The sequence below is a fragment of the Macaca mulatta genome, chromosome 2 (assembly GCF_049350105.2).
Source record: "Macaca mulatta isolate MMU2019108-1 chromosome 2, T2T-MMU8v2.0, whole genome shotgun sequence".
Classification (NCBI taxonomy): Eukaryota; Metazoa; Chordata; class Mammalia; order Primates; family Cercopithecidae; genus Macaca; species Macaca mulatta.
This window is the reverse complement of record NC_133407.1, coordinates 170,723,034-170,737,306: the sequence shown is the minus strand read 5'-3', so window position 1 is coordinate 170,737,306 and position 14,273 is coordinate 170,723,034. Positions and strand designations below refer to the sequence as shown.

General features: G+C 37.8%; 1 protein-coding gene across 7 annotated transcripts in view; it reads right to left on the bottom strand.

Annotated features, from left to right (window-relative positions):
* CD200R1 (CD200 receptor 1) overlaps positions 1–9,687 on the bottom strand; it is a 35,851-nt gene extending 26,164 nt beyond the window's left edge. For 3 of the 7 annotated variants that reach the window (XM_077990739.1, XM_077990742.1, XM_077990743.1), the window contains exon 1: positions 9,349–9,687. In XM_077990739.1, the coding sequence (XP_077846865.1) occupies positions 9,349–9,415 (67 nt within the window). In that variant the 5' untranslated portion in view covers positions 9,416–9,687. 7 annotated transcript variants of the gene reach the window in all.
* Positions 9,688–14,273: the final 4,586 nt, after the last annotated feature.

Below are 14,273 nucleotides of genomic sequence, written 5' to 3'. Positions count from 1 at the left end.
ACACTGGTTTCATCCTTTCATGTTAAACTTGAAAGACAGAGAGAGATGGAGCAACATCAGGAACTATGACGGATCAAGAAGATATTTAACAGGCCAGGTGTGGTGGCTCACGCCTGTAATCCCAGCACTCTGGGAGGCCAAGGCAGGCGGATCACGAGGTCAACAGATGAAGACCATCCCAGCCAACATGGTGAACCCCGTCTCTACTAAAAATACAAAAATTAGCCAGGCATAGTGGTACGTGTCTGTAGTCCCAGCTACTCGGGAGGCTAAGGCAGGAGAATTGCTTGAACCCAGGAGGCAGAGGTTGCAGCGAGCCAAGATCGCACCACTGCACTCCAGCCTGGTGACAGAGTGAGACTCTGTCTCAATAGAAAAAAAAAGGATTTAATAATAGAGGGGAACACAGCACATTCATAGACAGAAAGAGGGAGAGCCAGAAGTTACAAGAATGAGGAAGCTAACTGGTCAAGCGGGATCCCAGAGGTACTAGAAGGAATGAGACAAAAAGCAGGTTTGCTTTTGAAAAGATTGATATTTCATCTCTAAGAGGGGAACAGAAAGGTTAAGAATTATTACAGACACAAGAAACATTTTGAGGAAGCGGGTTAACAAACACTTGTTAGTACCTACTTAGTGGCAAGTAGCTCGGCAGAGCTTAGGAAATGGCAGCTTGAATGAGGCAAGGTCCCTGCTCTCAGAAACCTTACCATCTGTGGACATTAAAGAAGTCCACACTGGACAATGGTAAATCAGGAGGTGAGCAGCTGTCTGCAAAGGACATGAGGATAGTTGGGGTGATGAGGAAACTAGAAAAGACTCAGAGCAGTGTTCTGAACCCTGGCACCCATCAGAACACCCTGAAAAGACTTGTGAAAGTCTAGATCCCTATATACTAGAAAAGTCTGATTATGCAGGCTTAAGCTCAATAGGCAATCTTAGGCTCTAGAGGGAATTCTGTCTGGCAACTACCTTAAAATTACTGGTTTAGAACCATCCCTGGGGAACAACTAGGGAAGAGCCAATTAAAGATAAGTAGGATAATTTTGTGAAGAATTAAAATAGCTAGATTTTATTATTGGGGACCTGTAAACATTTACTATTTGGACATTTTCTTTCAAGAAATTATCAGCACCACAAAATGAATCATATAAGCAGATATTCTCATATTATGTAGTAGATAAACCTTTTAGGAAAAGGTAGCATTCATGGTAAAGTAACAAAATGGCAGAGAAAAAGAAAAGAAATTACTAAACTAAAACTACATAAACACATACTGGTTGGAAAAATATTTCTTCCAAATCATTGAAATTTCTCAAATAATACCCTTTAAATACACTCAGGTTTCCCCTATGTTGGTAGAAAAAAAAAAAAAAATTTTATTAGATGCTACTTCCTCTTCTAGCTAGGATCCCTTCTCCTTTCTTCACTGCCTAACTTCTAGAATGAGTGGTCTGTGCCCACAGCCTCAATTTCCTTCCCACCCACTCCCTCCTCAATACCAGCAATCTCGCTGCTCCCACATCTATCTACTCAAACTGCAATTTTCAAGGTCACCAGCCCTTTTATAGTCAAGCTTTTGGCCTCTTTTCAGTGCTGGTGTTCCTAAGTTGATGGTGGATTTTAATACAATTAACCACTTTCCTCTCCTTCTAAAACCCCTTTCCTAGCCTTCCCACTTACACCCATGCATTCCCTTCTCTGTCTCCTTCCTTATCTTCACTGCCTCCTCCCATATCTTTTCTGCAAGCTATCTTTCTCCTTGGGCATCCTAATGTCAGTATTCACCAAAGTCTCAGCTGCTTTTTCTCTTTACACTTTCTCTCCTCTTGCTCCTCAATCCCTTGAACTTCAACTAGATCTCTACACAGGTGATTTCCTCTTGTTTTCACCACTCCAGTCAGTTTAGCTCCCTCTGTCCTTCAGTAAGCCTGTTGGACCTGCCTGGAATGTTCATCCCTCAACTCTTCTTACCTCGCTGTTTCTCTTCATCTTCATCTTAAACATTACTTCCTTGGAGAAGCCTAACTTGATCCTCAAACCAGATTAGACTCACCGATTACACATTTCTATGTCACCCTACATTTATCCTTACGCACTTGCACATTATTTATTTGCAGTAATTGATTTAATATCTATCTTTCCCAGCAGATTTAAACTCCATGAGAGCAGGACCTGTGTCTGTCTTGATCAAATGTCCACAGCATGAAGCACAGTGACTGATACATGACAGACACTCTAAATTACTGGTTGACAGAATAACTCGCCCACATTTTAGCTTTGACTTATTTTTCCTAAGCAAAAATCTCAAACATTTAGCTAAAATTGATCCCCACTTGAATACTTGCTGTCATTTCAAATGTATCACATCTAAAAGTCATAGATTTCCTCCCACACACTTGCCCCATCCCTTTGCCCTCTAATTTTTGTACTATGAAGGTGTTCAAAACTCAGCTCATACCCCAGAAAGCTGTGTGATATGATTAGCAATCCCACATACACGCTTGGGCTTTATTTGTCCCATGTATAAAATGAAAGATTTTTAATTAGAAGGTTTCTAAAGTACTTCCTTTCTGAAGGCTTTATACTTCTTAATAGTGTCATACATCTCCTTCATTTCACAAATGAGGAAATTACTGTCAAAAGAAGTTAAGCAATTTCTAAAGATGAAACAGCTAGTGGTTAGAATTACATAACTGATCTTTAGAACCAACACAGAGTTATATTCGTATTAGAAATTGGTATCTATTGGTATCTAAATTCGTATCTAGAAATTTTACTAGAAATTGTGGAAAAGAAGAATGAAATTTTATTGAGAAAAGTGAAATGTACCAAAACATCCAATGCATGGATAAAATTTAGAAAGCAAAAAGGCATAATAACATATTCAATCTTAACATCCAAAACAATATAACCATTAAGTCAATATTAGTTGTAAAAATACAATAATATTGTTGTAAAAATACAATAATATTTTAAAATATGTATATTTGAAGAAAGTTTCACTTCTTTATGGGCCAGTGAGTTTCCACAGGTAAGAACTATAAATTGTGGACAAAATATAAAAACAACTACCCGAGGTTACTGGAAAGTGGAGGAAGCAAAAAAATTTGTGAACGGTGTCAATGCTTGGAAGAAGGAAATAAGGACTCAGAGTTGTGGGTGTAGGTTCCCATTATTTCCCCATTTTTACTGATGTTAGCCCCAGACAGGGCTGCAGATGATACCACAGTAGGCAGCTAAAACTAATAGAAAACCCACAGTTTTCTGAAGAACCAGCAGGCAGATTTTAGAGCAATCTTACTCTCTGAAAAGTGATAGAGTCAGAGTAAATGAGTTCCAAATTCTGCATACACTCTACGCATATCTCTGATGACTCTAAACCACACATTGCAGGTCACGGTCAAAGCAAATTAGCTACCTGTAAAAGAACTGAGATTTGAGATACTGTTCAAGGGGTAGAGTTTGCAGTTTGAGTCCAACCAAGTAAAATATCAACACAGTAATATAACAGAATCTGTGTAACATTCAAAACCCAAATAAAACTATTTAATCACAAAGAACAAAGAAAATGTGGCCCATTCTTAGGAGAAAATACATTAAGGGACACTAACAACTTCAAGCTGACCCAGACACTCGAATTCTCAGACAAGAGTCTTAAAGCAACATTCAGCTATGCTTAGTGACATAAAGAAAAATATATTCACGATGAATGAATAAAAACACAGAAAAATCTTAGCAGAGAAAAAAAAAACTTTTAACAAATAAATGGAAATCTTAAAATTGAAAAATACAATATTTACAGAAGAATGGAGAGGAGAAAGGAAATTGTAATTGTCAGTGAACTTGAATATATAGCAATAGAAATTATTCAATCAAAAGAACAGAAAGACAAGATATTGGGGAAAATATATATAAAAAGAAAACTAAGAACTAAGAGAACTCCTCACTAGCAGACCTACACTACTAGCAACAATAACAGAAATTATTCAGGATGAAAGAAAAAAATACCAGGTAGAAACTTGGAAATTCAAGAAGGAATTAAGAGTATTAGAAATGACAACTAGAGTGGACATAGTATGTGCCACCAACAATTGCCTTTGACTTTTTGTTCCTGCCACTAGGATCACTGTCAACAGACAGTCTTCAGTTTTCAGCCTCTCCAGGGATGACTTCAGTTACTTTGACCAAAGTCAGACCCTTTCCAGGGGAGCCCATATCCAGTGACTGATTTAGATGGAAATATAAAGGACCAGCCATTTTTATTCAATGCAGGGCCTCTCTAAGGCCAGTCTAGCTCCTGAGCTCCCTGTGGGGTCAGGTGAGGGTGTCAGTTGGTTGAGATTGCAGGTAGGCTTCTCCCTCTGCTCACAAGCATCCTGTACACAAAACTCTATCTCAGAGTCTAATTTCTAAGAGAACCTGCGACAGTATCAATAAGTCAACGTAGCAGAGATTTTTAAAGAAAATTATGTATTCAAAAGTGGAAAAACTGGCCAGGTACAGTGACTCATGTCTGTAATTCCAACACTTTGGGAGGCCAAGGCAGGAGGATTACTTGAATCCAGGAGTTCAAGACCAGCCTGGGCAACATGAGAAAACCCTGCCTCTACAAAAAATACAAACAAAAAAAAAAAATTAGCCTGGCATGGTGGTGCACATCTGTAGTCCCAGCTACTTGGGAGTCTGAAACAGGAGGATCACCTGAGACTGGGAGGTCAAGGCCGCAGTAAGCCATGATTGCACCACTCCACTCCAGCCTGGGTGACAGATAGAGTGAGACCCTATCTCAAAAAAGAAATGGAAAAACTTTTAGCCCTGCTTTAATCCTGGAACTCTTTGGTATTGCTTTCCTTAAATACAAACCAGATTTTGGTCTTAGAATGGGGTCTAGGCATATAAATTCTAGCGAGAAAAACTCTGAAGTTGCTTAGTGTCAATGCATGAACAATGTCATTTCTTCCTGGGAAAAAAAGGGCTGATTGTGACTGTGCCTATTCTATGAATTACATAAATCAGTGAGATTTATTACTATTATTATTATTTAAAAAGTAATGATTGTTGATTTGATTCTTAGGGGGTACTAGCATCACACAGTCCAAAGCTATTTTATAACCACAGATCTCCTCCCAAATTCCAATCAGGAATTGACAAATGTATGTGAGTGACAATAAGGGAGAAGATGCAAAAATGTGTTGAGGGTTACTACATTTTAATCAATGTACAGGTTAATTTTTCAGACACAACATAAAATCAAACAACAACTGGGTCATTTTATTAACTAAACACCATTAACTGAAATATTCATGACCTTACTGGGAGGAAATTTATCTACTGTAAACTCTCTCATTTGTTCCCATTACCTTATTGCCATCCTCAACCTACTAGCATCCCTATATGTAATGTCTCATCTTAATCTTCAATTTCAGAAGAGTATCTCCTCCTACGTGAAGTTAAGCACTCAACTGATACTCCACTTTGGCTCCCTTGTCTCTTCTCAGGTCTTCCTATCTTTTATAGACTGGAAAGAGATAAGTATGGTTCTTAGAGCCCAAATCCAAATATCTCTAGTGCTTATTCTATTTTTTTTTGTCCCTATGTTTATTCTGTTTGTGGGATGGATCATCTACTTCATGAATGATTCACAAACACTGGAGTTTTCTATACAGTCATCCCTCAGTGTCCTTAGGGGATTAGTTCTAGGACCCCCAGAGATAACAAAATTCAAGGATGCTCAAATCCCTAATATAAAATAGTGTAGTATTTCATATAACCTGTGCACAATCTCTCATATACTTTCATCTCTGATTGCTTATAATACCTAATACAATGTAAATAATACACAAGTAGCTATTATACTGAATTATTTAGGAAATGACAACAAAATCTGTACATGTACAGTACTAATGAAATCATCTATTTTTTCCCTTTATATTTTCAACAGAAGTTGGTTGAATCCAGGGATGCAATACAGAGGGCTGACTGTATTTCCAAGTATCTGCAGAAATTTTCCTCCTACTTGTCCTCCCTTCCTATACTGAACTTAACATCTTCCTCCACAACGTAACTCCCTTCTCAGTCACATATATATCTCAGTGGCATCACATAACTTTTTTCAAATGAGAACCCCAGGGTAGAAGCTCTTGACTCATGTTTCAAAATAAATATTTTACCTAGTGCCACTGCCACTCAATGGGACACTGTTACCACATTATTCTCCAAAACTCCTACTCAATTATAAATTTTCCTGTTCACCAAAGAACAGATGGCTCCTCATTGTCTACTGACTAACACCCAGGTTCTTTTATTGAGCTATTAAGGACCCCCAAAATCCAGCCTTATTTCCTACTATCATTTAACACACAATCTCTGTTCCTGCAAGCTACAGCTCTTTCTCTCTCTCTGAAGCACCTTGCATTTGCACATGTTACACATCCCATCCTTCCGATTCCTTTTTCTGCATTTCCCCATTTATCCAAACCTGTCATTCAAAGCCTAGCTCAAGACCCATCTCCACAAAATCTTCCACAACTCCAACCCACTGTAATTTCTCCCTGCTTTAGATTTGTCCTAGTTTCATATACAATTTCAAGATTTACTGATTTTAAATGTTCACCAATTGTTTCATCTTACTTTTGTCTTTCTAATTTAGATTGCTAATAACTTTTAGGCACTATTCTACACACACACACACACACATACACATTAATAAGGACTTTTAATTAATTAATTGCTTAAGCATGAACATTTAGAGAAAAACACACCTATAAAGTATTATAACGTAAATTCTCAAATACTGCAAACTAGAAAAGGAAGATGGGACTAAAATTATTAATAAGGACAAAACCCTTCTTTTGCACAATTGTTTTTAATCTTTTTCCATTGTTTGCAAATCTGCCAAAGCTACCTTAGAGCCCTGTCTTAATTTTTATCTCCTCTTGTTGTTACTGTCTGTCCTCTAGTGGAAGACAACAATAAGTGAATAAAAATTAGCCCAAAGAAGGAAAGAAGTGGAGGGTTCCTTTTTAGTAACTCATAATCACAAAATCAGTAGCTTTTATAAAAGATGGAATAATTTTAATTGGAACACCAAAATATAATTTGAACACATACAAAAAAATCTAGAAGACAATAGGGCTAAAAGAAGGAGGAAGTGGCACTGGGTATGGGGAGTGCCCGGGAAGGGGACCAGGTATAAGGTTGGGAATATTGCTCTGATGTGCACAATTTAGGTTGTTTTTATTTTTCCCCTCAGGTTTTTTTCTGGATAAATCTTGTTTACTAACTACCAAGCTGCTTGAAGTTATAAGCAAATAAGTAAACAAAAATAGGAAAGCCAAATGAATACTATGTTTTACATTTAAATAATTAGCTCCCTTGTTCCTTTGTGAATTTATCTTGTACAAAGCGAGTTCTTTCTGTTTGGCAATATTAATAACGTAGCAGTTTTAGCAATAAAGACATAAAGTCATTTCCCCAAGTGGTATGCCTCTCATTATTCTAAATCATGTCATGGTAAACCTATCACACCAAATCACTACATGTAAAGTAATATTTTTTTTTACATCTTGATTTTAAACATTTAATAACTTTACAATAACGTAAGCATAGACTTCATGATCTGATATATGTAGTCTTTTCTAGTTGTGTTCAGAAATAGTTTTAAAATTTAAACTTTTCAACCTTTAAAATTGAAAATTATAAATTTTGTTTTAATCATTTTTTTTTTCCTTTTCCCAGAAGTAACAGTGCAATGTGACATAAACAGCTCCTTGCCTATCTGGCTGCCCCAGCCAAGCTGGGTCCTGCGCAAGTTTCTATAAGAGCTTTCTACAACGAGATCTCAACTACTGAAAGGTTCAGATCACTCGACTTTTTTAGGTGAGGAATAGTCTGTTAAGGCTAAAAGCATCGGCTTGACTTTTTTCACTGATGCTCTTCAGTGAAAAGCACAATGGTTAAATAATGAGGAAAATTGCCCACTCAAATGTTTAGTGTTGCTTACTGATGCATATCATTGCTGATTGTGATTCTGCCGCACACTAGTCATATCTAACCTTGGGCAAATTATTTTACCTCACTACGCCTCCGTTTCTACCTTTGTAAAATGGAGAGGTGTCTTCCATGTCTAATTCACTGGGTTGCTGTGCAGATCAAAGGGGGAAAAGCATGTGAAAATTCTCAATAGAAAGGTACATAGAGTATAGTTATTTTGCATGTGCTCACTAGTAAGATTAACATGTGGAAAGTAGATTTTTTGCTGGAAGTCATTCAGAAATTAGGAAAAATACCTTTTCTTCTTTCAATTATCAAATTATAACATTTAAAACCAACTACACTCTTCCCTTGCAGCTGCTCCGTCTACTAAAAGTGAAACCTGAAAACTCCCTCCCACACCAACTCCTAACCTTCTACAGTGAAACCAGGACACCCCCACAGTGGCCCAAGTTCTCTATAACTTCTATAGGAACCTAGATGTTGAAGAGTGTGTTCTCTAACTCGTAGTGTCTCTTACAGCCCACACATCTTGAAGATAAATACAGACATACATCACAGACACACCACTGTAACTGTAAGCATATTATATTTTTTAAGTGCCTAATCATCGAAAGTGACAGAAAGCAATAAACTGCCCTAATCTATGCTACTGGCAATGTGGACCTAAATGAGTTAGGGTTCTTATTTTTTAAGAAAAAATTTAAGAGAGAAGAGGCTGGGTGCAGTGGCTCATACCTGTAATCCCAATGCTTTGGGAGTCTGAGGTGGGAGAATCGCTTGAAGCCAGGAGCTCAAGACCAGCAGGAACAATATAGCAAGACTCTATCTCTATCAAAAATTTTAAAAATTAGCCAAGCATAGTGGTACATATCTGTAGCTCTAGACACTCGAGAGGCTGAGTGGGAGGACTGCTTGAGCCCTGGAGTTACAGGCTGCAGTGAGCCATGATTGCACCACTGCACGCCTGCCTGGGCAACAGGGCAAGATCCTGTCTCAAAAAAGGGGGTGGGGGCAGAGAATAAGATAAAGAGAACCTAAGTGCCTTTGATTGCTGCTAGCATGTATTTGATTTATCCTGCCTTGTTCAAAAAACAGGAGGAAATAAGGAAGTGGGCAGTAAGACAAATTATAGAGATCTGTATATTGCAGTAGGATACAAAGTAAAATAAGCAAGACACCGGAAAAAAGGATGATAAAGTAAACTAGATATGGGAGTAACCCGTATTTAGCAACCCCCTATAGCTATTATTGCAATTGATTTGCATTGCCCCAGAAGAAAGACAAAAAATAAACTCAGGAAGATCTGAGACCAGGTTTCTCACTGTTCTCCCAAAGAGAATTCAAACTTACCAGCCACTAAGAAGACAGCCAAAATCAACAGTAGCCCTAGGTTAGCAGTTCTCCAAGGGCAGAGCATTTCTGTTTTCTCTTTTCTGCCCTTCACTCAGTACTTTTCCTCCACACAGGTACAGAAGGAACTGTGTGCATGGTGAGACCCTCTCTGGTCAACTTCTCAGTACACGATCCTCTTACTCCATCAACAGCGGGGCACTCCCTTCCTTCTAGACCCTTCCTTCACGTCTATGTGGTTTAGCCTGATTAGTAACTTGGACGAATGAAGCTTTTCTCTGGAACTTGACACAGCAATAGATTTCCTGTATGAAGCCCTGAAGCAAAGACGGAGGAAGCAGATTGATCGAATTATCTCTCAGCTCATTGGTTCTCCTCTCACTTCTGCTGTACACAGATAAATTTTACAGTAAGGCACTGAACATGTCCAAGATAAACAGATTTGTCTAAACTTGTACCAAAGAGTAAAACAGAATATTGATCTATTTTGACCCATCCTTGTAAATTTCCCATTCATGATAACTTTTAGAGGCTTTCTCCAGGTTGAAGAGCTTTATGGCCTTAGTATTCAAGTCTGGAAAACAGTATTTTTCCTTGAAAATTATTGTGTGAAATTACTGTCTATAATGGGAGTCAACATACAACCCTGTAAACATCATAAGTGTATTAGCTTCCTATTGCTACTGTAATAAATTACCATAAACTCAGGGGCTTAAGACAATATAACATTTATTATCTTACAGTTCTGGTGATCAGAAGTCTGAAATGGACCTTAGGGGACTAAAATCAAGGTGTTGGAAGGGCTGCACTCCATCTGCAGACTCGGGCAGAATTTGTTCCCTGTCTTTTCCAGCGACTTGAGAATGCCTGCATTTCTTGGCTTGCAGCTATATCATTCGGACCTCTGGTCCACTGTCACATCTCCTTCTCTGACTGTGACCCTTCTGCCTCCCTTTTGTAAATACCTTGTGATTATTTTCAGTCCACCCAAATAATCCAACATGATCTCCTAATTTCAAGATCCTTAATTTAATCACATCTGCAAAGTCCTTTTTGCCACACAAGGTAACATATTCACAGGTATCAGTAATTCAGATGTAGGTATCTACCTTATCGAGGGTGAGGGCATTCTGTTTAACAGAACTCAGTATTCATTGCCATTCAGTTTCACCTTTGGAGAATCAGACTGATCATTTTGACCAAATTACAAATAATCACCTATCTTTTAGTTGCCACACATCTGGAATTCAGACTTCCCCCACCAAAAACAAACAAACAAACAAAAAAAACCCTCTTCCTTAATGTTGCTAGTTACTACGCTTTTAAGTTATGTCTGAGAGAGGGAAAAATATTTTATGTGCTAAGAATTTTCTACCCCAAGGCAAAACTATACAGGAAGGGGAAGAAAACATTGCAAACAGGAAAAAGATAAAACAGCATGCATTTTTTTTTTCTCAGTTAGCAGTTTCATCTTCCTTCTTGCCAAACATTATAAATATTTCCCCCCTTCCCCTTCTCAAGCTTTTTTTTCCAATTAATTAATTTGATGAAGACAGTGAAATCAGGTCCTTGAGGGCATGGAACTCTTGAGGGTATGAGCTATGACAATGGGAAGACCATAACAAAAAATGTCTTCTCTTCTGTCTAATGTTTCACCAGGTGTTGGAAAATTAGTGAGAATACATCATTTAAAATATGGGTAACATTCTGGTTTTCCACCACATAGCAGTTAAAGTTGGCTGGGAGTAGTGGCTCATGCCTGTAATCCTAGCACATTGGGAGGCCAAAGAGGGCAGATTCCTGAGCTCAGGAGTTCAAGACCAGCCTGGGCAACATGACAAAACTCCAAACTCCATCTCTACTTAAAAAAAAAAAAAAATTAGCCAGGTGTGATGGCACTCATCTGTAGTCCCAGCTACTTGGGAGGCTGAGGCATGAGAATCGCTTGAACCCAGGAGGTAGAGGTTGCAGTGAGCAGAGGGAAGTTAAAGTTAAAATTCACACTGGTTTAGGATACAGAGAGACATAGGGTTAAGTTTCTGTTGTGCAATTACTAGTCCAGTGATACTGGGAAAGTTTCTTACTCAAGTTTGTATCTGTTTATGTTATATTGACATTAGCTTTTTCTCATGTCATCAAAAATTCTGGGAGATCATTTATTTTAATATCTGCTCAATGACATAGCCAAAACTAAACCACAGAAGGGCTAAATGGCCTAGGGCCTCAAAGCGATTTGTTGGCACAGCTGGGAATAAAATGTGTTATATTTTCTAGCCCTGTGTTCTTTTCACTCAGCTCCTCTTCTTTGAAATTTCAGGCAACAACTTTCATAGACACACTCCAATGCACTTACCTGAGGTCAGACCACAATCTGCAATCAGCAGTTTAAGAATCAAGTGATGGGTATAAAAAACCATAAAATTCGCAAAATAGATTTGGCAGGATGACAGTTTCTCTCCCTGGTCCCTCATCCTCTCCACCCCCAAACCACACGCCTGTAACCTCTCAACTCCCACCTTCTACCTTTTATGGACCGTGAATGTTTAAAACAATAAAGGGACTAAAAGTTTGTTAACATAATTATCCACGACATGCCATGAAAGTCAGTATAATTAGAGAAAGATGTGTCTGGTAAACGCGCCTCTCTAAAAAATCTAAAGGCCCCAAATTCTCCCTGGTTGGGCCCCTTGGGCATAGGACCCAGGAAGCAAAGCAAAAGAGTGAAAAAGGATCAAGAAACAGGTGTCGTTCAAGCCAAAAACCCAAATCTTTTACTCTACCAGTTTTCCAATTCTCCTTCAATAGCATAAGAGAATCATAGCATAAGAGAAACAAACAGAACAATGTAATGCCAATTAATGTTGTAGCCAAAACAAAAAGACACAGAAGCTTTAGTAAATTAGAACTACATTAGGCCATAATGCCCCCAAGCCAGCATGGTTGGTTTACTCAATTTATTAACTGCAATAAACTGAAAATTGATGTAGGTACCTATAAATGTTGTTGAAGTAAACTTCTTCCAATCAAGTGTATATCTTTCTCTCCAATGTCAGATTCAGACTTAGCCACACTGAAACCATTTAAGATGAAATGTTGCAGCCTTGCCCTTGGGATTCCTCCCCATTATGTAGGAGATTTGCATGGCTCTTGAATACTTACTGCAAAGATTCTATGGACTTTTATTCCTGACTTCTTGTTCCCTGGACCCTTTGTTCCCCAGTACCACTGCCTACTCATTCACCTCTTATATTTGAGTCTTGACTGCCGAGAACTTCAGCACCTGCCTGCCCTTCCTACCATAGCTAAATTTTCTGGATGTGATTCTTGCAAAATGGGCCAATAACTACTTGCCTTGTCACTGTTACTTTTGGTGAACTCTCTGGCTTAGACATCTGGCCTGACTTACCCTTCTATACACATGCATGTGTGCACACACAAACATACACACACATACTCACACAAATATACCAGCTAAACACTTAGTCGTAATTCCCTCAATCTACTCTGTCCTGCTAGCCAAGTGGTAATATACCAATTTCACAGAGGTAAAAAGAACAATACCTAATAGTCTAAAGGATTTTAAGGGACTCAAACTCTACAACACTCTACTCTTTTCTTTACTTCCTCTCTGCCCCCTCGTACAATAACTACAGATTTGAATCTAATGAATTACCACAGAAATGCGATAATTCGACATACAATTGCATAAAAAGACAGCTTTCCTGGCCATATTCCATTTTCTATTTTCCAATTCACCTCTCTGTAACCTTCATTGACCCACGCTCTCAAGGCTTATCTGAAATCCTCTATCTTCCTCCATGGACAATCATTAAATGGACTAAATGGTAACTTAAAAGAGCCTCAAAAAAATCCATATTTCTATTTTTATACCTACTATTATATTGATTTTTCTTGACATTTTTTATTCCTAATATATGGCTGATCTATGTCACATGCATAAAAATTATTCTTAAAAAGAAAAAATATATCATATTGGAATTAATGATTATTTTTTCATTATAATTTTACAGATTATACAAAAAGGAAAATTGAGAAATAGATGTTTGAAAATCAAATGTGTGCAGTATCAAAATAAGCAAAATCAGAGTAGAGAAATTAGTAATCACATTTTATATTTAGCTAAATATCAACTGTAAATCTCACTGGTCAGATCCATAGCAAATATTTGTCAAGCCCTAAGCTTAATACCCTGGTCTTGTTCTAAGCAGTTTATAAATATTACCTAATTTAATTATCTCAACAATCCTATATAGTAAATACCATTTACTATTGAGGAAACTCAAAGCAGAGAGCTTATGTAAATCGTCAAAAGCCACACAGTTGATAAGTGATAGAAACAGGATTCAAGCCCAAGAAATCTCACTTTGGAGTCTACTTCTTAAGCTATGTGGCTAATCAGTCTCTCCTTTACTATCTACTTTTTGAAGGTGGTAACTCTGTTTTGTCTCCAATACATCCCCCATATTCCTAATCCCTACTGAATCTATTTATGTATTCATTCACTCTTTCTTCCTTACCTTCTCATAATTGGTCTGTTTTGTTTAAACAAATAAGCAAACCCTGTGCTGTTTCTAATCCTCTATTTGCATTAAGATTACTCTCTGCTGCCCCCTGGAGATAGTTTGATGAAACCAATGCTAAGATTTTTGTAAATTTATTTAGCAAATTCAAAAATAGCTGCACATTAAGATTTTGATCACAAAGGATGCTAACATGCCTAAACATTATACATTTAATTTACATCTTTTGGAAACTGCTGAAACATAACAAATGACTACCTGATGGAGAGTACAGATATCATACCTTGAAGAAATGGTGCTGAAAAAAATAAAAATGAATCTTTTGAGTTGCCAGGATGGTTTAATAAAAACAACAGTGCTGCCAGGCATGGTGGCTCATGCCTG